At 45.6% G+C, this 23,637-nt stretch overlaps 1 protein-coding gene across 1 annotated transcript in view; it reads left to right on the top strand.

Annotated features, from left to right (window-relative positions):
* LOC129344909 (transmembrane protease serine 11B-like) overlaps window positions 1-22,545 on the top strand; it is a 79,560-nt gene extending 57,015 nt beyond the window's left edge. Inside the window, exons 4-9 of the mRNA XM_055001824.1 lie at window positions 7,108-7,175; window positions 9,227-9,384; window positions 11,872-12,106; window positions 17,491-17,726; window positions 21,009-21,115; window positions 22,372-22,545. Coding sequence (XP_054857799.1) covers window positions 7,108-7,175; window positions 9,227-9,384; window positions 11,872-12,106; window positions 17,491-17,726; window positions 21,009-21,115; window positions 22,372-22,545 — 978 coding nt within the window. The remainder of the gene's footprint in view (window positions 1-7,107; window positions 7,176-9,226; window positions 9,385-11,871; window positions 12,107-17,490; window positions 17,727-21,008; window positions 21,116-22,371) is intronic.
* The last annotated feature ends 1,092 nt before the right edge of the window (window positions 22,546-23,637 follow it).

Raw genomic sequence — 23,637 nt, 5'->3', positions numbered from 1 at the left:
ATGTATGGTTTGACAACTCTCGGTTTTGAAATTCTTGGAGATTTGTGGGTGGTGTCTTGAGAGGGCGAGGCTTGGGCAGGGGACGGATCTCAGCAGGTATAATGCCACAGAGCCCACCCTCTGAAAAGGCCATTTTTTCCAGGGGAACTGATCTCTGTAGTTTGGAGATCAGTTGTCATTCTGGGAGATCTCCAGGCCCTACCTGGGGGTTGGCAACTGTAGGCCTGTAATTCTCCTGGAATTAACAGATGTCCGGAGTAGAGATCAGTTCCACTGGAGGAAATGGCAGTGTCGAGGAGGGGGGGGTGGAAGTACACCATCACATATCCACCTGAGCTCCCTCTCTAATTCCAGGAATTTCCAGAGCTGGAGATGGCAACCTTTTGCACTCTTTCTAATTTCTGTAGTCCTATTGCATTGCTTATTAACTGTCTCATGCTTTTGGACTGCATTGTTTCACACCATGTAATCCACCTTGAATCTCTGCAAATGAATAAATAAATCCTATGCAAATGGTGGAGATGAGGCTGAAAGATAAGATTCAAACTAGAAACTTTCTGAGCCACGATAGAACAATCTCTTAGGGTCAACCTACACGTTCCTTCTGTTTTTGTCCCACCCTTCTTCCAAGGAGCTCCAGGCAGCATACACAATTTCCCCATTCTCCATTTTATCCTCATAAAAACCTTGCAGAGTAAGCAAAAGCTTTAAACTCACTGGCTTGTCATTAAGACAAAATGGAGAGACAACGGTGCAGCACTCAACCATGAAACTCACTGGCTGATCTTGGACTAGTTACTATCGCCTACCTTGCATTGTTGTTGTGAGAAGAAGATGAAGAAGGGAAAACACACTGGCCAGAGCTACTCGGAGGAAGGACCGTACAAAAATACACTAAATAGAGGTATAAGAGAACATTCCACAGGGCTTACCTGAAGTCGGGACGTTGCGGAACATGCTGGCAAAAACGCGAAAGATCGCGTTTTCTTACGCGAGTTTTGCGCGACATCACGCAAAACTCGCGCGAGAAAATGCGATTTTTCGCGTTTTTGCCAGCATGTTCCGCAATGTCCCAGCTTCAGGTAAGCCGTGCGGAATCGGCCCATAATTGATCCAAGGTCAGCTATTGAATTTCATGGCAGAGGAGAGATTTGAACCCAAGTTTTCTGTTTATAGTCCAACATAGTAATAATTATACAACACTGGTGGGAGGTCCAGTCTCCTGGCATTATTTTAACTTTAAAGCAGCCAGTCAGGAAGGGGGGAGGTTGAATCTGATAACCTGATACTGAAGTAGGAAGTGATATTGTGTCCTGTCATTGTCGTTGTCGTCGTCCCCTGCCCCCCGCCCCCCGCATGAGAAAATACAAGTTACTCATTTTTCCCCCTTCACCTGCAGGGTTAATAGCAACCTCCAGGGAGGAAGTGATTTAAATCAGGAAAACAGCACAGAGGGGAAAGGGGTGGGGTGGGGCTGGGGGCAATCCCCCAGTGCCATTTGATATGATCAAATCTAGAGTTCCTACGTAACTACTTTTAAGTGGAAACAGGAGATACTGTTGTGACTCTCTCATGTTACAAGATGTTTGGCCTTTAGCCACTCTTCTACACCAAGTGAGTAAAATGTTGCAAACCAACAAGGGATGAATATCCAACAGCAATCTTAAGTGCATTAACTGCACACATCCAGTAACCTTGTATCAATCAAGCCTATTTTGTTCTGAGACTATTATTATGTTGTTTGGGTAGGTCACCTAAAGCCAGAGGGGTGCAATAAATACCATTGGTATGAATGCATATGTTTAGGTTGGTAGGTGCTGAGTTAATGCCATTGGGGAAGGCTCCAGTGTTGGCAACATCGACAGGCAATTATAGTTGTGGTGATGAATTAGGTGTAGACTGTACCACTCTGGGGGTGAACAATTTCAGGAGTGTGATAGCTAGAAAATGGCAGGAGAGAAAAGGGTTAATTCTGCCATTTTTAAAAAGTCATGTTTTCCCCCCTGCAAATCTAGAGATCTTCCAGGTTTGTAGAAAACTCTCCCTTGTCTATACCTAGCCCCATTGTGCAAATTTTTTGATCCACACATTAGGGCCCAGGGTCAGAATTTGCTATATAGAAAATATATGTAGTTGAGCCATTAAGCACCAAACAGCACACGGCCTCCCATTTCACACCTTGCCTGCCGCTGGTGAGACATATTGGCCATTTCCTCACAGCCAAAGCCTCCGGAAGATCACGCAAAACTCACGAAACGAAGCGTCTTCCTAGTGTGATTTTCTGGCACAATCCCATTTAACGGCACGATTTGTGACATCATCGTGCCATATTATGCAGACCAATATGCAGATGACACCCATTGCGCCAGCTGCATTGGCTACCCGTGGAGTACCGAATCAGGTTCAAGGTTTTGGTACTAACCTATAAAGCCTTAAGTGAACTGGGACCATCGTACCTGCGGGACCGCCTCTCCCCATATGAGCCCCAGAGGACTCTTCGCTCGAGCGATAAACATCTGTTAAAGATCCCTGGCCCTAGGGAGGCCCACCTAGCATCAACCAGGGCCAGGGCGTTTTCAGCCCTGGCCCCAAACTGGTGGAACGCTCTGTCTTGCGAGACCAGGGCCCGCCAGGACTTGTTATCATTTCGCCGGGCCTGCAAGATGGAGCTGTTCCGCCAGGCATATGGGTGATGCTGGGCGGTGCCCCTCCCCCCAGTGGGGGGAGGTGAGTTTCTGTGCCCTCCCACCCAAAGTCATCTCACATCATTATATGATCGTCTATAGGTGAATGTATAACGTGCTGCTATGTTTGCAATTTTGATAGCTGTATTTATATGGTGCCAATGTTTTAAATGAATGATTTGTATGATTTATATTTTAAAAGGCTATTGCTGATGTATTGTGTACTGTTTTTTAAATTGTTGTAACCCGCCCTGAGCCCACTTGGTTGGGGTGGGCGGACTATAAATCTAAGTAAATAAATAAATAAATAAATAAATTAAAGGGGATCGTGCTGGGAAATTGCGTTAGGAAGGTGCTTCATTCCAGGAGTTTCACGCGATCTTACAGGTGTGTGAAAAAAGCCATTTTGAAAAACCTCATGTAGGACAATTAAGCTTTTTGTGTCTTTAATAAGAAAAGAATAACAATCACAATGATAATAAAAATACTGAACTTTCCAGTATTAAAAGCATTTCACAGACGTCATCTTGTATTTCTAACAACAGCCCTGTCAAGCATTGTCCCCATATTTCAAATGGGAGACTAAGAGCCAAGCTACAAGTGATGAATGACACAGGCTGGACACTTGTCAGCTTCCCTCAAGTTTTGGTGCGAAATGTAGGCGTCCTGGTTTTACAGCTTGGCTCTCCGACTGCTGTCCAATGGACTTTTCAACTGTCACTTGTCCAACATTCCGCCCAGCTGCCTACATTTCCCATCAAAACTTGAGGGAAGCTGACAAGTCTCCAACCTGTGTCATTCGTCATGTGTAGTTTGGCCCTCAGACAGAGAGAGTTACTTTTCTAAGGCTACCACGTGACTTTGCAGGAGAGGTGAAATTCGAATTAGGGACTTCACAAGTGCTGCCTTTCTGGATAAGCCCAAAGGGCCACTTGTCCCTGCATTCTGTTTCCCATCGTGGCCAACTACATGATCCCTCATCCGTGGCACACGGCATGAGACCTCCCTGTTTATTGCCCCATAGCAAATGGTATTCAGAAATAGAGGACCCCTAAACATGGAGGTGCCCTTTACCCATCAGCATCATGTTACCAGACTAGTTACCAGACTAGTTCATAGTTCTCAGTTACTCCTGGCTTTTAAAGGAAAGCAAACAATTCCCAAGTCAGTGAATGAATGCTTCACGTAGAAGCCAAAGTCCAGTCTTTAAGCAATGTGTAACAATTGGAATGGGGCCCTTGGCTAGTGATCCATGGCATAAGAAACTCGGTCTAGGTCTCTGTTTTTGTCTCTGAAATGTTGGAGGGTGTTTAGTTGCTGCCGTGTTCAGCTCAGCCACGGCAGCTCCAAGCTTATATGGCCAGATGCCCTCTGACAACATGGAAACTGAACTGTTGGGTGAGGCTAAGCGGCCTCTTCCCCACTGAACTCAGGTGATCCTCCTAACTAAACTCGAAGCAGCCTTGGAGAGGGGACAAAGTCCTCTGTTTGGTACAGAGAAATGCAAGCTTTCGTGACAACGGGCAGTGGGTCACTGGAGTTTGCTGTGATTAAAATGTCGCTTCCAAGGAAATGGGCCCCAAAGGATGTTGGGAGACAATCCTGACTCCTCAAGATATGAGTAATATAGCTGATAATATTTTTTTTGGCTGCTCTTGACTCTTGGTAAGGCAGAGGAAGCCGGAAATGGCCTCTTATAATAACCTTGAGCACTTTCCATGTTCAAAGCATTTCATACTCATTAGCCTATAATCCTTACAACTTTCCTGTAAGGTAGGCCAGTTTCGTAACCACCACCACCCCCATATTGCAGATAAGGGTACTTAGAAGGAATGGCTTGCATAAGGTTCTCTCTACACAAGACATCTTATCTAGGGATGCTCAAGTGAACCTCATTTCATGTGTCCCCCTCCAACTTTCCATGCACTCGCTCACACATTTCAATGTATCCGCACATTTGATATCAGTTCCTCCTCAACATCTAAAAGTTTCCCCCACATGCATTCATTGAAATGCAGATCTTGACACTTTTTCACAATGCAAGTTGTAGGCAAGTCAAAGGAGCCTACAGTACTTGTTCTTGCAGCCAAAACAGAGCTGATTTGGCACTTTCCCCTCTGGAATCACTTGCAGATGCAGTCACACAAAGGGAACTCTCGTGAAAGTGGCATTAATGTGCTCCAAGCAAGAACAGCCTGAACGTGAATTGAGGACCCTACATATAGTCCTGCACTTGAGCATCCCTAGGTACTCAGTAACATGTATTTCCACCCTAAGACTAGCTAGGGAGTTGGTACCAAGATTGGAACAGGGGACATCCCTGGTTCACATCTATTAGCCAGTTTGCTATTTTTATTTATTTCTTATTTATGTTGTTTATAGTCTGCCTTTCTCACCGAGACTCAAGATGGATTACACAGTGCAAAACCAATATGATCAACAGCTGGGACATTCAATAAACAATACAGTCAATAAACGATACAGTGCTAGGGGCTAAGCGGGGCGGTTGTATCCGAGAATAACCTTGGTCGGGCCTCACAGAGGGCTGTCAGGTGGCAACTCAGAAATGCTGCAGAGCCCAGAAATGAAGCAGTTGTTGTTCTTCCCTTCCCATTCCTTCGTGGATCCTCCACATTCAAAGGCAATAAACCTCTGAATACAGGAGACAACATCAGGGGAGAAGGCGTCCGTGTCGTGTCATTGGCCCTCCATAGTTACTGGCTGGCCACTGTGTGAGACAAGATGTTGGATTTAGGCTTGCCATTCAACCACCGGGGCGGGGGATCCCCTGTTCCCACCTCCTCCCCCTGCCCCCACTCACCTGGCCAGCGGGGGGGGGGGTGATCTCTGGAGCACCCCCCTGGTGGCGCAGCGCACCCCTGAGCGGTGTGGCATGCCCCCACACCCCACCGCAGTCCGCTCCTGCACCCTGCAACAGGTCCGTTTCCTGCGGGGGAGCGATTCAGCCCTTTGGCGAGCGCGGGAGTGTTCCCGGGCCACCCTTTGAGCCGTGTGATGATGTCACTTCCTGGAAGTGATGTCATCACACACGCTAGGAACGCGCAAGGAAAGACGCTGAAGCCTCCACAGGGTGAGTGCCAGGTGCCCAGTCTCCAGCCGGGGGACTCAAGGGACCTGGCAACCCTAGTTGGATTAGTTGGACCACTGGCCTCATCCAGCAGGGCCTTTCTTACGTTGTTATTGCCTTGCCCACCTCCGGCAAGAGCTGTGGGGGCGTATCCTGCTTGCTACAGCCCTAAGCCGATGGATTGCCAACTTGCAACCCAGAGATTTTTCTTGCACTTGTACTTTAACAGATGAATTTGAGATGTCACAGACTCTGTTGTCTGTCCATTCCCCTTTTTTCTCATCCACCGCTACCAGTTGCCAGCAGGAACACTGGGTAGGAGGAGATAAGAAGAGCAGGGGGAAATGGGCAGGAGAAGCTATAGCTATCAATTTGGTATCAACCATAAAGGCACAGGAGGGAGCTCTGAGTTATTATGACCTGGCACCCTGGCTGTTGTGGGTTAAAATGAGGTTGCCTGCTTGCCCAGCCCTCTTCTTTAGCTGTTCCTTTAATCATAGCTCAAGCACAGAAGTGAGCCAATGATAACATTTTTCTCAGTGCATATCAAGCAGCTGATAAAGGCACAGCAACAATGGCTGGCTGGAAATTTGGCAACTCTATATTAAATAGGGACACTGGGTTGGGAAATTCCTGGAGATTTGGTGTAGGGACTGGGGAACGCAGGGTTTGGGGAGGGGAAGGACCAAAGCAGCCTTTCATGCCCCCCCCATCCCTGAGGAACTGATCTCTTGTCTGGAGATCAGTTGCAATTCTGGGTGATCTCCAGACTCAACCTGGAGGTTGGGAACCTTAATATTAAACCAGAGGTCTGCTTGTCAGGAAAGGAAGTTGGGTGGGCTGATGGTGGAAGTGCGAAACTGCTGCTTTGGGAGATCAAAAGCAGTGGTTAGGCCTGGTTCAGTTACCTGCTTTTACTTCTTTGAGCCTCTTGTGCATGGATCTTTGGTCAGCAGCGCTCGCATCCTGCTCTAGGCTCTCTTCCTCTCCAGCCATGCCAGTTTGTTTCTCTCCTTCGTTTTTCCCATACTGTACCTGGAATCAAACCCTGCCTTGTCTCTACCCAAACCTACTCCACTGACCCTGGTATTGTGAACATGCAATGGCTAATATCGAGAGACGCCAATGTTTTAACCAGTCTCTGCAGCTGTCCCCCTAAGAGCAGTTTATACTTGCACAAGCTGATTCTGTTTTGCCCCATGGAAAGCAACAACTGCTGATTTCTGCAGCTCAAACCAGTTAAAAGCAGAGAAGCAGGTCTGGATGTTAGCAACAATTTTATTGAGATAACTTTTATTGGGTTTTTTCCCTCCCCTCCCCCCCTTTTCCTTGCAGATTAGTAATGCTTTTGCAAAAAGTACATTGAAACAGCATTATCAGGACTCATCTATAATGGCACTAATGTGAGTACATGTATTTATTTACTTCCTTACTTCCTTTATACCCTGCCTTTCTCCCCTATGGGACCCAAAGCGTCTTGCATCATTCTGTTGTCTTCCTTTTTATCCTCACAGCAACCCTGTGAGGTAGGTTAGGCTGAGACTGAAGGTCTCCCACAGCTTCCACAGCAGAGTGAAGACTTGAACCAGAGTCTCTCAGATCCTAGTCCAGCACTCTAACCACTCTACCATGCTGGGATTTTAAAACTAAATAAATCTAGCAACAAGAATATTTAAAACCAGGAATAAAACAGGCAAAAAGCAGATAAAGGCAGCAGTTAAAATAAGAAAAATAGAAAATCATTAAAAACAGGGCTTTGGGGGGACGGGGGAAGAGGTGGTGGAACTCAGTGGGTTGCCCTCGGAAAAAATGGTCACATGGCTGGTGGCCCCGCCCCCTGATCTCCAGACAGAGGGGAGTTGAGATTGCTCTCTGTCTGGAGATCAGAGGGCGGGGCCACCAGCCATGTGACCATTTTCAAGAGGTTCCGGAACTTCGTTCCACCATGTTCCAGCTGAAAAAAAGCCCTGCTTTAAACTCTGAATTCAAAGTCTACTGTGTTGACCTTTTTAAAAATGCCTTTATATTCACGTGCCCTTGAATCTCTGTGTGTTTGGTGTTTAAGAACTGAGCTCTCCACTAGACAGGGGTCCCAGACAGTGAGAGCTCTTGGACATCCCCAGAGTTTCTGTCTCCACCATTTGTGGGGAGGATTAGGATAGGAAGAAGATGATGGCTGCATTTTCGAACTGGCTGCTCCACATCCGTAATTTTCTTTCCTAAAAGATACAGGCTGCTTTTTACAAACTTCCAAATCAGCAGACAGGATAAAAACATGACAGTCAAAAACATGTATTTCAACAGTAATTAAAATAGCAAGAATAAAATGTTTTAAACAGGTCATTTCGTAGAAAAAGAGCTGGAGGAACTCATTAGCATAACTCATTAGCATATGACACACCCTTGCCATTGCCGGAAGTGTCATTAGCATAACTTATTTGCATATGCCACACCCCCTGACATCATCTATCCTGGCTGTTTTGGACAAAAATGGCAAAAAGGGGCTGAAAATTTCCGAAAAGGGGCCCAAAATGGTCAGGATCGGGCTGCTGCTGAGTGGGAGAGTGATCCACTACCAGTCAGAGGCCCGATCTGGGCCGTTTCAGCCCCAATCCAGGCTGAAACGGGCCCAAAATGGCTGAGAGTCAGGTGGGTAGGGCCTCTGGGGAACTGTGACCCCCAAAGAGTCATGTGACCTCTTTGGGGGACTGCCGGAACTGCGTTCCTGCACATTCCCCCTTGAAATGAGCCCTGGTTTTAAAATAATGTGAGAGGTTATAGCAGCAAAATTTCTAAGAAGGTAGCACACAACCTAAAAATATCAATTCAAAAGGCCTTTGGGGATTTAAAAAAATGTCTTCAAATGGCTTTGGAAACATTTGAAAACAGGAGCTTACTATCGGTGGGTGCCTGGCAAGTGAAGGGGTAGAGTCTGGTGCCTTAGGGGTGGAGCTTGATGAATGTGGGGCAGAGCAAATTGTAGATGTTCTGTGCTGTGTTCCTATCCTTAACAAGGAGAATGTCTAAAATTAATGCCAGAATTGGGAGCTGGTAGTTTTCATGTGCTCTGTGTTACTGATGGATACTGATAATATTTATGATAGCACTGAGTTTGCTTTTTTATGGTCTTTGATGCGCATATGCACTCCTGTGCATTGGTGAAACACTACAGAAAAGCATCTTGATACAAGCATTCATACAGTTACATCAAGGTGGCTCTTTTGCAGCTTTTGTTCAGTACACACACAGACACACATTGGTAATACAGAGGAACCAAAAGTTACGTTACACTGCATGTGCACTGCACTCTGTTCTAAACTTGGAAGTTGGAAAACGGAACAATGGAGGATTCCTAATTCCTTGGCTCATCTTTGGAAACTAGATACGCTGGTGCTCCAAATCTGGGGAGAAGGTCTGAAGCATCCTTAGCTGGTACTCTTGGTTTCTTTTCCAGGTCTAGCCCCTTCAGAGCACATTTCATACTGAGGTTTAGCAATGGCATCCAAGAATCGAAGCTCAGCCACAACACTGTGGCCCAGGAAATGATTCAAGGGTACCAGGAAGTGCCGGGCAACAAAGTTCTGATGGATGTGGAGAGCTTGCAGGTGGAAGGTGAGTTAACAGCATCAGCAGGCATTAGGGTTGCCAGGTGTCTGGTTTTCACCCGGACAGTCCTGTATTTTAGGGGACTGTATGGGGGAAACATTCCCCAAATACCAGACACCTGCATGCTGCCACCAGCCTGGGGAAGTGTCCAGAATCCTGGGCCCCTGGGCAGCCCCCTGCAGCTGCACAATGTTGCCCGGGTGTGACCCAAATCCTGGACACTGAGACAGTCTCCTGTGGCTGTGAGGCACGGCCCAGGAGTGGCCAGCCAGCCTGGGTGCTTGGAAGTGGGTCATCACAGTGAAGTCACATCCGGTAGTGCCAGCAAACAAAAGAGGGGGAATAAGATAGCCGTCCTTGGTCAGACACACTGGGATCATGCTAAATCCCAGCAGAGCCTCAGGGGCTCACCTTGGTCCCGGCTGGTGGCTGTGCAGATCTGGAAGGCAGTAATGTGTGTAAGCAATGCCTGTTACATCCTCCCATGTGGTCAGACCTAGCAACTCTGCCAGAGTTTCAGGGACTGTTCTTGGTTGCCTTGGGCAGGAAACTGGTTTTGTGTGCCAAGAAAAATGGTGCAGCGTGCTCCTTTTAGGCACACATGTGCAGGGTCACTTACCCCTGTTTTCCTGTGATGGGCCGTGGTTTTCTATGACCTCAGACAGAAAAGGGCCATTCGCCAACATCTGCTATCTCTAACTGGAGATAACAGAGACTGAACTGGGGGCCTTCTGATCTTAAAAACTGGTACTTTACCCTTGAGCCACAGCTCCTCCTTAAACCCATACATACAAAACTGCTTTATATTTGAGCTTCTGGTCTGCTGTTTCCTAGCCTTTTAACTGGAGGTGCAACTTAGGACTTTACGCGTGCAAAGCATGTGGCCTGGCAAGCACCCGTGGTCCCCCCTCAGAGGAGGAGCTTGTGGCAATTGACAGTCAATCATCAGTTTGCACGCCTTTTTAGAAGGAAGACCTGGATTTTCTCCTTCTCAATGATGATGACATGGGCGAGTTCACAGATATTGATCTGGCCTGGCTCGGTATGCAGATACTGCCAGCGTATTGGCCTAGGTCCCAGACCCTTAAAAAAATGATTAAAAATAGGAAATAAAGAGAGACCTACTCAACCGAGAGGGGAAAGACCCAGCACTGTGGACTTGAGAGCCCCCAAATGCAGTGAACTATTTTTTGCCCAGTCTGTTGATAAGATATTCATCCAAAGGACTCAAAAAACTCGTGGAGGGAAAATTTGTCTTTATTACCTATGGTGGCTGGCTACATGTTGGGAAGCAGTGTGCCTTTGAACACTTGTTTCTTGTGGGGACGTATTGGCCTTTGTGGGAAATAGGATGCTGGACTAGACAGACCCCCCCCCCCCGGTTTGATCTGGCAGGGTTCATTTTGGATTCTTATATGCAGTCCCTTGCTGGCATTTGCAGATATTGGGCACAGAGTTCAACACCTCAAGAAAAGCAGTGTTCACATTTTTCACCTTCTATCTACCCTAAATTTCAAATCCTTATGTCCATGGAAACAGATTTGAAAGTATTGTGGCAACACTTGGGGAAATTTCCAAAACCGGCTAGTCTGAGACGTGGAGGCTGAGTAAGCAGCATTTTCCACAGCCACGAGGGTCTCGTATGCTGATTAGCAGAAACAAATCTATGCAAGTACAATTCTTTGCATGTTCCAGTTAAAGAGTCTGCAGTAGCAAAGATGGAAAAGAACTTTTCATGACGCTCTGGAGGGCCTGTCTCATTTTAAGACAATTCTATGTTAAATGGACAAATGGCCTCACTTGGTATAAGGCTCCATTGTATTGTGGGTAGAGGTGGACCAGTCCCTGGGATCTCTGTTTAGGGACTGCAGGCTTTGGGAAAGATCCCTCTCTGCTTGCAATCTTGGAGAGCTGCTTCCTAGATACAGAATACTGACCTAGCTGGACCAATGATCTCACAGCATAAAGCAGTATCATAGGGTCAGAGCTGTTTATCTGCATAGGACTTGAAGTGTGCAAAATTCAGATATTCTTTGCCCAAAGACTGAGGTTCTCTTGGCATAGGTTTGATAGCATGTGCAGCCCTTTTCAGACATTATGTTCACCCATATTGGGAGGCCAGAATCCATGCTTGTTGGGAGCATGCTCCTCCCGATACGCACAATAGCCATGTTATTTGAGCAGCGCGAATTTTGTGTGCAAAATTTGGCATGCGCAAATGAGAGCTTGGAAAATCCAGTGATCGGTTCACATGCATCCCAGAACCATAGACACATGCAAAATACACACAGTACCCGCTAGTCACACAACATGCCAACTGAGTGTATTGGGAGGAGCACATTTCCAATACACACAAACAGCCTCTGAGTACACATGTGCATCCTGCCTAAAAAGGCCTTTGGTGGGTTTGTTTGTATGCATGCAGAATGTAAATGGTTACCAACAAGAAACTGTGAGGCTTTATTCAAGCTGGTTCTTCTGCTCCATCATTAGATTACAGTGGATTTTGCCTTCTGAAGCCATCATCTCCGTTCCTCCATAATGGGGCAAGTGACGGCCAAAGCAACTACCAGGGTAATCAAGATAACAACCAGAATGACAACAACCTTGGTGATAAGGAGGGCTTTCCCTGGCACATCACAGTGTTGAAGGATGGAGAGCCTGCTTGCGCTGGGAGCATGATCACTGAGAAGTGGGTTCTGAGCACCAGCAGCTGTGTGATATCCAGGTGAGTTTCTGGCATTCTGACCAGTGGAGGCTTCTTTCCTATACTGGGTTTGGGGCGGGGGGGGGGGATGTCCTCTGCAGTGACGAATTGTAAAAACACCCACACCACAGCTAAAGCAATTGTTCAAAACACATGTGCAGGGGTCAGTGAGAAAGCTGGCAACTCTGCCTTCTGTTTCTGGCCATTTGATTTCCCTGACATAGTCTGGTTTTATTCTAAAGGGTTTACCTTGTTTAAGCCTCAAGAGGTGGTGGCAGCTTCAAGCATAGACAGCTTCAAGAGGGGATTGAATAAACATATGGAGCAGAGGTCCATCAGTGGCTGTTAGCCTCAAGGTATAGCTGGAACTCTCTGTCTAGGGCAGTGATGCTCTGTATTCTTGATGTTTTGGGGGGGGCAATCAGTGGGGGGGGGCTTCTAGTGTCCCTTCCCCCTGGCAGACCTCCTGAGGACACCTGGTGTTTGGCGACTGTGTGACACAGAGTGTTGGACTGGATGGGCCATTGGCCTGATCCAACATGGCTTATCTTATGTTCTTACGTTCTTAAGTCAGGTTGTTGATGGTTTGCTTAATGCTTCCAAAATTCTCTGCATCTGGATTTTGGAGTTCCAGCTTACAGTGTTGGTTTCCAAAGTGAAACCAATGCAGTAAGAAGCCTCCACCCTTTCTGCTTGTTTCTGAATGTTGTACTGATCCTGTGTTCGTTTTTGTACTATTTTCTGAAGGTTGTTGTAGGCAGCAAGTGTGGTGTAGCAGCTTGCTAGGATTTGGGTGACTAGGATTTAGGTGACCCGGGTTCGATTCCCCACTCCGCCATGGGAGTTTGCTGGGTGACCCTGGGCCAGTCACATACTCTCAGCCTAACCTACCTCACAGGGTTGTTATGAGGATCATATGCAGGAGAGGAGAATAATATAAGCTGCTTTCAGTCCCCGTTGGGGAGAAAGGCAGGATATAAAGGAAGTAAAATTTAAATTCAAATTCAGTTTTGTCAATAAAACAGTGCAGTAAAACACTGCAGACAAAGAGTCTTGATACAGACATAATTGCTTCTTTCCCAAGGGTGTCAGTGAGCATTGATCAAAAGAAGGAGGGCAAAAGATGCAAATAAACCAAAAGGGACTAAAAACCTGTAGCAAAGTGTGCTCACCCCAGTCTCTTCTTCTAACTAAACCAGATTTGAGGAGGAGTGGAACGCAGAAGAGAGGGGAATGCTAGAGCAAGAACAGAACAGGAGAAATTTCCAAAATCTGTTAACTCAAGGTGTTCAATGCTCCTACACAGTAATATGGAGGGAGGCGGCATGGTAGTTATTTATGTTATTTATAGTCCACTTTTGTCACTGAGACGCCAGGTGGATTACACAGTATGAGATTAGTACAATCAGTATATCAAGTACATTTCCATACAGTGTTAAGGACATTTCCATAAACAATGCCATAGGGTAAATGGATCCAAGTTTACAAAGACATAGCATTAGCAAGAATCCAATACACAGTAGAAGAAATGCTGCAACAGAACATAATCAATTCTAGGACTGACATTAGACAACATGAAGCACAGGTTGTACACAGGAGTACATATTTAAAGCAACAGGTATAGCCCAATCTTGTCAGATTCTCTGAAGCTAAGCAGAATCAGTACTTGGATGGGAGACCACCAAGGAAGACTTTGCAGAGGAAGGCAAGGGCAAACCACCTCTGCTTCTCACTTGCCTTGAAAGCCCCTTGCAGGGGTTGTCACCATAAATCAGTTGTGACTTGCTGGTGCCTGTGTATGTACACAGTAGTACAGAACATGTAAACTCTTCCAGCACACTCAGGAGAGGGTACAAACCCCTGTTTTTAACACTACCCAGAGGGAGACGAAGCATTCCTAACCAAAACAAAAAAAAAACTCATTGGGAGTCAGAAATCACGCTAGAAAGATGCTACACTTCCATAAGTTTAGCGTCAGAAATCACGCTAGAAAGACGCTATACTTCTGGAAGTTTAGCGAACGTTTACCGCAACGCCGGGATGCGCTGGGACACGTGGATTTGCCCAGAATTACACCCCACCTTCCAAGACCACTGAAGTCAGTAGGCTTAGACATGTGGATTCTTGCGCTTTCAATTGCTGATGAACAGAGTGGGTTTTTGTAGAAGGCGAGGAGTGTTATGGCTAGATGTGGGTCTATGGGAAATGGAAGAGTGCAGGAAAATGACCACAGGTCCAATGGGAGGATGAGGAATTCCTGCATTTTAAGAACTGACTTGCAGGAGTTGATCAAGGGCCATGTACCCCGTATTTTTCTCCAGCAGTGGCCAGCTCGATGCCTTTGAGAAGTTCTCTGTGTACATACGTGTTGTTATGGCAACCACAGCAAGGAGCTTTCAAGGTAAGTGAGAAGCAGAAGTGGTTTGCCATTGGCTTCCTCTACAAAGTCCTCCTTGTACCGACCCTGTTTATCTTCTGAGATGTGACAAGGTTGGGCTGAACCATGCCACCTTCCCTCCGAGCACAATGGGAAGAGCCCTCCCTTGTTTGTCCTGAACCACTAATCAGAGGTATACTGCTTTTATATATGGAGGTGCTGCTAAGCTATTATAGTTCATATGTTTCCAAATGGGATCCTCCCTGCCTAATCCCTTAGGAAAGTCACCTAGGAACCAGTGGCTATCACCGGATCTTGTGGAAGTGTCTTCCAGAATGTAATCATGTGTTGCATAGACACATCAGAGGCATGCGTAAGCCCCACCCACGCAAATACTTAGAGTTGTTCATAGAGAATTTTTTCCAGATTCACCTCCACAGCCCTGGAGGCGAGAGTGTTGCTTTACCAAATCTAGCACAGACATGAACCTGCTTGTAATCTGCATGCAGTAGACACACGAGAAAATCGGGATGCATTCAAAAACTGCCGATGTCTGGTGTTGACCTTCAGAGGTGGAACAGTCCACCCACCAGTCTCCTAACGATAACACTTACGCGACTGAGAGCACAGGTAGCAAGAGGGCTGCTGCCTGCCTGTATTTATCTGGTTTGACCAGTCCCCAGGTCTGAAAAACCAATACATTCCAGTTTCTTCCAGGCTCTAACCATAAACCCCCTGACCTACACTGCCGGCTGCTCTGTTGCTATCATGGCCTCCGTACAGGCCAAGCCCATTGCACCTTAGGAGAATCTGGAGTGGGAGATTAGTATTATCTCCACATTGTAGATAAGTGTGGGAGCTGAGGCTGAGAGAAAGGGGCTTGCCTATGGCCACCAAGTAAGTTTGTGGCAGAGTGGAGATGCAAATCGGGGCCTTCCCGGTTCACAACTGAAGATTCCAAGGCACTTATTTGTTCCTAAAGATCATTTTGGGTGGGTAGCCGTGTAAAAGAGCAAGACTCAGGTCCTTAAGGAGACAAGGGAGCCCTGACTCTCAAATGCTCATACTCTAGAAATCTAGTTGGTCTTGAAGGTGCTGCCGGATCTGAAACTTGTCCCTAAAGGTCTCCACTCTACTTTTCCCATCAACTGAGATCACCCACAGAAGCCCTTCTCCAAGGTGCCCGTGTTGTCTGCTTGAGGATACGGTCTTCTCTGTAGTTGTACTGATTGTGGAGCCCCCCTGCTAGGAAATCTTCACTTGACTACCCTCTTGGTCCTTCATCTAAGTACTGGTCAATGCCTGTCCTGTTTTCTCAAGTCTTCTGTGGTTGCAGGTTTGTTTGGTTTTTTGCTGGAGCAGTTGCTGTTATGATGCAGTTTTTTTGACTGCTGCTGTTTTGGGTGGGTTTGTAACTTTTTGATTTTCTGGTTTGATGTATTGCAAGCAGGGGATCTGTGGGGAAATTCTGGGGTAGGGGAAATTCCACCCACCACTGCTGGTCCCACTCCCTTCTTCTGTTTCTTTCAGCTTTTTCGCCATTTCCCGCCACCTCCTCCTCCACATTCTTTCCGCAGTGCCCTTCTTATTATGCCACTCCTTTCTCCTTCATTTAATTGCTTGATGTGCCACAGCTGCCTTCCCCAGTGTTCCTTTACTGCCTCTGCTTTTTTATTCATACACCACCCCTCTCCCCTCAGCTGCCCCTGCCTTGCCACCATTCTCCTGGTGGTAGCTACAGCCACTTTCAACGATATTTATAACCTTGCTAGGCAGCCCTCAAAATGGGGGTCAGATTTCAAAATGTAACATTGTGAAATCAAACCACCACCACCCCACACACCTATATATGTTGCTTTTGGGGGGAGGGTTTTTTAAAACTAAATTTTTCATTCTGGGGTTTTTCTGTAAACCTGGGGATTCCTCCAGGTTGGTAGAAAAATCCCTTCTACTTTTACTTGGTCCCTTTGTATAATTTGATCTGTACTCTGGGGCCAGTTGCAGAATTAGATATATTGATATGCAACTTTAAATACCAGTTTGGATAAGAAAGTGGCAGATAAATCTGAGAAATAAATAAAATGTATGCAGAGGCCGAGTCCTCTTTTTTTTTTTTAAATGGTCTACTGCATTCCTAGTGGCGCAACATAGCTTAAAGCAAATGAATGCAATGAATAGTTTAACAGCACGCCCATTTCTGTACTATTTTTCCCAAATATACTAAAACTTAAAGAGAAAGCATAGACAACGAATAGCATCTGTGGGCTTCGGCTGGCAGAATCCCCTGAGAGAAATGAATAGGAATGCAGCCCCACGGATTGTGCTGTTATAGCCAACCAACCAGTTCTGCAAGGGAGCAAAAGCAATGGAACTCTTGCCGTGCAATCTTGAGGAGAGTTACTCCAGTCTATGCCCATTGACTTCAATGAGCTCAGACTGGAGTAACTCTCCTTAGGACTGCATTGTCATTTTTCAAAGGTTCCATTTCTCATAGAACTAGTAATGATGCTGATGCAACCAGAGAGATTTCAAGTCTTTATGACACGTTGATACTGCGGTGCTAGTAAAAACGCAAACGTATCAGGGAAATCATATATATATATATACAGTATGCTTTTATAATATCCCCATTAAAAATTGTTACACTGATTCTGAGTGTGTCCAAATTGCCAACCTCTCACTGCTGAGAAGTAGATTTTTAAAGTAATTAAAAACAAGGGCAGGGTGCCTCTGAGCATGTGCAGAGTACTGTGGAGATCGTGAAAGAGTGGCTTTCAGCCTGTGCAGAGCATGTACTTGAAAGGTAACATTTTAAAACATGAATTTAAAAAATGACAACCACAGTCCCAAATGTTATTTTTTCCCCACCTTCTTTCTGGCCTTTCTGTTAGCCTAGGCAAGAGGATGAGGGAGTAACAGTCTGTTGGGTTGGCTGCCTTGGTCACAGAGAATCAGAGGGGCCTGGCTTCATGAAAGCGATGGAGCAGCGGGTTCCTTCTCTCCCCTCCTTCCATCTTTTTTCTTGCAGTGAAGTCTCGTCATATTCCATTCAGCTTGGCACAGGCAAAGAGAAACATGATCCTGAGGATGAACTGTATTCAGTCGCCAAGATTGTCTCTCACTCCTTAGAGGATCTCGTATTAATCCAGCTGGCAAAATCTGCCCCGATCACGCCTTCGGTCCATCCAGTTTGCCTTCCTGATCTGTCCCGTGTTGCACCCGCTGGGACAGAGTGCCAGGCTCTGGGATCAAAGAAAGTCGGGGGTAAGCTAAAGATCTTTCTGGTGCTGAGAGCTGATAACAGCCCTACCCAAAATAGCTTCAGGTAGCTAGCCATGTTGGTCTGTAGTAGAAGCAGGGCTTTTTTTTCAGGGGGAACGCGGGGGGGAACGGAGTTCCAGAACCTCTTGAAAATGGTCACATGGCTGGTGGCCCCGCCCCCGATCTCCAGACAGACTCTGTCTGGAGTTCAGGGGGCGGGGCCACCAACCATGTGACCATTTTCTTTGATGGCAACCCACTGAGTTCCACCACCTCTTTTCCCAGAAAAAAAGCCCTGAGTAGAAGAGCAAGATTTGGCTCCAGTAACACCTTAAAGGCCAACTATATTTCTAAGTCAAAAAGAGTCTAGTAGCACCTTTAAGACTAACCAATTTTATTGTAGCATAAGCTTTCGAGAATCACATTCTCTTCCTCAGATGCATGGAGGGCAGAAGGAAACTGGCCAAATATAGAGGAGGAGAGGGGGGGAAGGGGGGAAGGAGGAGAGGGGGGATGTAAACAACTCCTTTGATATGGAGATGCAGACCCCCCTTTTGGTGTGGGGATCAGTTTGCTTGTGTAAAGATTCAAAGGAGTTAGCCGTGTTAGTCTGTAGTAGCAAAATCAAAAAGAGTTCAGCAGCACTGCAGCACAAGCCCTCGATAACCACAGAGGCTTGTGCTGCAGTGCTGCTGAACTCTTTTTGATTTTGCTACTACAGACTAACACGGCTAACTCCTCTGGATATATTTCTAAGGGATGAGCTTTCAGGAGTCAGAAGGGAGTCTTGGCTCTCGAAAGCTCATACCCTGAAATCTAGTTGGTCTTTACGGTGCTACTGGACCCAAATCCTGCAGTCCTACATAAGGTTTCTGTGGTCAGCCACACTTGTTCTCTGACTGACCAAGAGCAAAGTACTGCTGAGATCATTCAATGTGGCTTGAGCCAACTGGCAGCTTCTATTAGATGTATGGTTATACTGACCCCTGTGGGTTACGTTCAAATAGCTTCTTGTAGACAGGGTCCTGTTCAGAAAACATCAGAAACATATAATTGACCGGATCGTAGATGGCATTTCTAACTCTCTGGCTCCTACCACAGGATCATTTGTGTACTGCACCTTTACATTCAAAAACAAGGTAAGCAAGAGAACAGACTGCAGAGAGAGAGAGAGAGAGAGAGAGATCAAGATGGGTAGCCGTGTTAGTCTTATCTGTAACAGCAGAAAAGAGCAAGAGTCCAGTAACACCGATAAGACTAACAAAATTTGTGGTAGGGCATGTGACTCACAAAAGCTCATACCGTACCACAATTTTTTTTAGTCTTATAGGTGCTACTGGGCTCTTGCTCTTTTCTAGTGCTGCAGGGAGATAAGGTTGCCAACCTCCAGGTGAGGACTGGAGATCTCCCAGAATTACATCTGTTCTCCAGCCTACAGGGATCAGCTCCCCTGGAGGAAATGGCTGCTTGGGAGAGTGAACTATATGGCATTATGCCATGCCGAGGTCCCTCTCCAAACTTCACCCTCCTCAGCCTCCACCCCATATGATTTCCCAGCCCAGATTTGGCAAGTCTAGGAAAGAATGAGGGGGAAAGAATGCAGATGTGCCTTTTTCTGTTCACCATAAGAAACATAAACGTCCTTCCTCCTCCTGCTGCCCCATTTATACCAAGCAGAGGCTATTTTGATCATTGTTTTATTAAGCAAACAACGTGCCCATATTCACACTCTCTGCTGCTGGCTTATGTGGGTTTCATGTCTATTTCCCCATGTTTCATTAGGGGGTAAAAAGCTAAGGATTTAGCATCCTCCCCAAACTACAATTCCCATGATTCTTTGGGAGCAAGCCATGACAGTTACAGTAGTATGAAACTGACAGAGGTTTGCCGTGTAAACGGGCCTTGGGGCATGCAGATGCGATGGGAAATAAAAGGAAACTTAAAAACATGAACCTATGGAGTTGCCTTATATTGAATCAGACCATGGGCAAATGGTACATCAGGGTCAGTATCCAGTATGTTGAAAACTGGCCTGTTGGGACATAGGCTCTAGCCTGTGATTTAAAACAGAGGCCCCAAACAATAATCATTTATTCAGATTTGTGTATTTGTGTATTTATTCAGATTGTGTATTTGTAAAGCAGAAGAAATAGGAACAACAACAACCATAACAGTGTGCTTACATACCACTCTTCTAGGCAGATTAGTGCCCCACTCAGAGTGGTGAACAAAGTCAGTGTTATCATTATCCCCACAATACAGCTGCAGAGCTGGAGCTGAGAGGAGTGGCTTACTCACCTACAGAGCTCATGGCAGAAATGGAATTCGAACCAGCAGAGTGCTGATTTGCCGCTCGACCACTTAACCACTATCCTACAGTAGCTTTTCCATAGGAAAAGGTAGCCGTTCAGCAACTTATTAAAAAGCTCAAAGAGGAAAAAACCTTTATACCCATAAAACATGAAAAATAAGAATGAATGAAAAGTCTATTTAGAAGACACATACAAATGCATAGATAAATATGCACCAGGGTATAAATAAATCCAATGACTAGTCGCAAGAAGACATGAATTGGAGGAATACGTAAAAAACTGAATAAAATCATAAAGTCAGCCACAAATCAAAAAGCTTAAGGTTTAACAAATAACATATATTACAGCTGCTCAGGAGAACATTTCAAATGAACTTCTTCAAATAAATAAATGATGTTCTTTTCTGCAGACATATGGCATATGCTTCTTTCTTTCTTGCATGGAACCAATGAAATGGAGCTGAAGATAAACAGTGTTTCTCTCTCAGGCCCATGTTCACAGCTGACTTTATGATTTTCATTACTTTGTCCGGTTCCACTTTTTAATGAGGTGTATTTGTAAAACAACATCATGAAACATGGCGCTTTTAGGAGTGGTATAGGCAAAAGTTAGGTCCCTGCCCTGAGGAGCTTACAGTACAGATTTCAACAGCATAGGGAGGATGCTGGAGAGAGAAGGGGCAGCGGTGACATGGGACTGAGATTTCAGTGCAGTTGGCCAGAAGGGCTACATATGTTGATACCAAAGGTTTAAAGGAAGAAGTAACATTTGGCGCCTTGTAAATGTTGCAGGGGGGGAGTTCCAGTCAAAAGAAGCAGTGAAGGCAAATGAGTGGAGAGTTGTGTAAGGCCAATGGATTAGGGGTAGACAAGATCCGAGGCAAGGATATAATGAGAAACTAGGACAGAACGACAGCATGGATCAGATACACAAGTACTCATTTTTTGAGTGTGTTGTTTCTTTCCTTCTATAGACGTAGATGTCCTTCAGTGGATGGTAACTTCCCCATCTGGCTGCCTCCTCTCTTCCTCCTCCACATCAGTGTGTGCACAAATGTCGCACTTCAAATACAACGTGCAGGTAAATGGCAGGCTGCTGTAAAATGGCATTGGACCATACACTCCAGAAGTCTGTATCAAGAAAAGTGTTTAAAATCTCACTTTCAAAAAACTCCCGCTCTTCCTCCAAGATGCCTGGGAGATTTCTCCCTGTCCCCATTTTATCATCACAATAACCTTATGAATTAGGTTAGTTGAGGGTCACTTGGTGAGCTTCATGGCTGAAAGGGAATTTGAACCCAGGACTCTCTGATCTTCGTCTGCTACTCTAACCTCTATACGATGCTGCTGCATATCAAACAATTAATTTGCATGGGTGGGTAGGGCAGCTCAATCCTTCCTGCAAGCTACATCATCTGAAATGCACAGCACCTCTCCTCATCTCAGATATACTGGGCTAGGCTGCAGTTACTGCAAAAGAACTTAGCACATGCTCAGAGGCAGTTTGCTATTGTTTTATGTTGCAGGGCTGTTGAACTGGCATATTAAACAAGCTTGGGAGGAGTGGCCTCAAGCTAAACAAAGTCTTTATCCAAGTGTGGTGGCTATGTCTGAAAAAAAAATCAATTCCTCAGCCTGCCCTTTGTCTCTAAGGAACTCAGGGCAGCATATATGGTTCTCCCCATCTGACCATACAGCAAACTTGAGAGCAACAAATGCATTTGGTAGAGCCCCTCCCAAATCTCAGTCTAACTCTATGTAAATGAAACAGATCATCATCCATACACTAATGTGCTGTAGTGGTTAGAGTGTCAGCCTGGGATCAGCGAGACCCCTGACACTCTGCCAGGGAAGCTTGCCGGGTGACCTTGGGCCAGTCATGCAGTCTCAGCCTAGCCTACCTCACAGGGTTGTTGAGGATAAAATGGAGGTGAAGAGAATGGTGTAAACTGTTTTGGGTTCCCGCCAGGGAGAAAGGCAGTGCATAAAATAAATAAAAATGAATTTGTCTCTGTTGTGTATGTTGTTTCATCTCTGTAGGCTCCTTGGGGCAGGGTTCTGTCTCCTTGTACACAGTCTCTCTGTGGTGCTGTATAAATAAGTTTAATCTTTTATGATTGGTTTTGATCCTAGCAGTTGATCTGTTGAAATTTTGACTTTTTAATGATGTGGTAATGAAAGAGTTTTACATATTGATTGGTTTAAAGGCTTTCAACGGGATTTGTTTTTTAACTTCTGCTATTTAGAGTATTTTAAAATATAAACAAAATGAATAAATAACATGATCACCCCTCATCTGCAGACTGCAACCTTCATATGTTTCTCTCTTGCTTCTAGATGACCCCTGGAGGATCTTTTGTCTGTCCAGGAGAGACTAAACAGCTTTACTTGGAGGGAATCATCCCATCTTCCACAGAGAGCCAAAGCTCATCCATGAAGAAAGATCAAACGGCCATCTTCACTCGAGTGGCACCTTTTGTTCTGTGGATAAAATCTCAGGTTCTCCCTTGAAAGGGAGCATGGGAGATGGGGTGCAGAGTTCAGGAGCTGGTGGAAAGGGAACCTTTAGGCTGTCTCTGGAGATTAAGAACTGACCAAGGCTGAGTGCGTTCCTTGTGTTTCAGTGTCATTCACTCAACTCGCCTCTAGTGAGTACAAAATCAACTCCAGGTGATCAGGCAGGTTTTTTTTTAGGTTTTAGATTTGTAAGCCCCATCCAGACAATCAGTTATGTACACATGTACATATATGTGTATGTTTGTGGACCATCCTCCACGTTCCCAGGTATACAGAGGCCAATACAAGCATTGCATACATGTGTGCACACACGCACACACCCTACATTGGCTCTGTACGCATGACATATTCTTTCCAATTTTGTTGGCCATGGACTGCACATTGGGAACCTCTGTGCATTGAAAGCATATGCACATAGGTCTCTATGGAACAAGTCCAAGAGGCAGGTCATTTGGGCTAGCATGTTCATTTTATATTAACTAACAAAAGTCCACCAGCTGATTTTACATTTTGTCTAAATATCTCAAAATATTTGCCAATAATCAAATTGAGAGTTTTATTCTTGGGGAGGATGTGTGTGCATGCAGTGTGGTTTTAATGTTTCGTACATGTGTCACATTTCATATATGTTTTGTAGGGATACCTACCTGGGGGGAAACTAGGTGAATTACAACTTTGAGACTTCCAGAGAGGTAGCCGTGTTCATTTACTGTAGCAAAATAAAACAAAAGTCCAGTGTTGGCACCTTAAAGATTTTTATTCTAGCATGAGCTTCTGTGAGTCAGAGCACACTTCTTCAGATGCTTTGAAACTGCCCAGCTTGACTGGTATTTTATTTATCTGTAACATTATTATTGATATTTTCTGTATCTAACAGTAAAGTGGGTGGCCTGTTTTACAAAAAGTAAAATACCAGACCAAGCACAAATAAGGCTGAGGGTTTCTACATACTAGAGGGCTCCTGAATGATGGAGAAAAACAAGGCTTGGTAAATTAACTGAAAGAAACTCCCTCCCATTGCCCCCAAAACTCCAGCTAAAGACGACTGAGCATGCTCCAGGAGGCATACACTCCCAGTAACGAAGA

This window comes from Eublepharis macularius, chromosome 17 (genome assembly GCF_028583425.1).
Source record: "Eublepharis macularius isolate TG4126 chromosome 17, MPM_Emac_v1.0, whole genome shotgun sequence".
In the NCBI taxonomy this organism is placed as follows: Eukaryota; Metazoa; Chordata; class Lepidosauria; order Squamata; family Eublepharidae; genus Eublepharis; species Eublepharis macularius.
The sequence above is the reverse complement of the archived record's forward strand: the minus strand, read 5'-3'. Positions and strand labels throughout refer to the sequence as shown.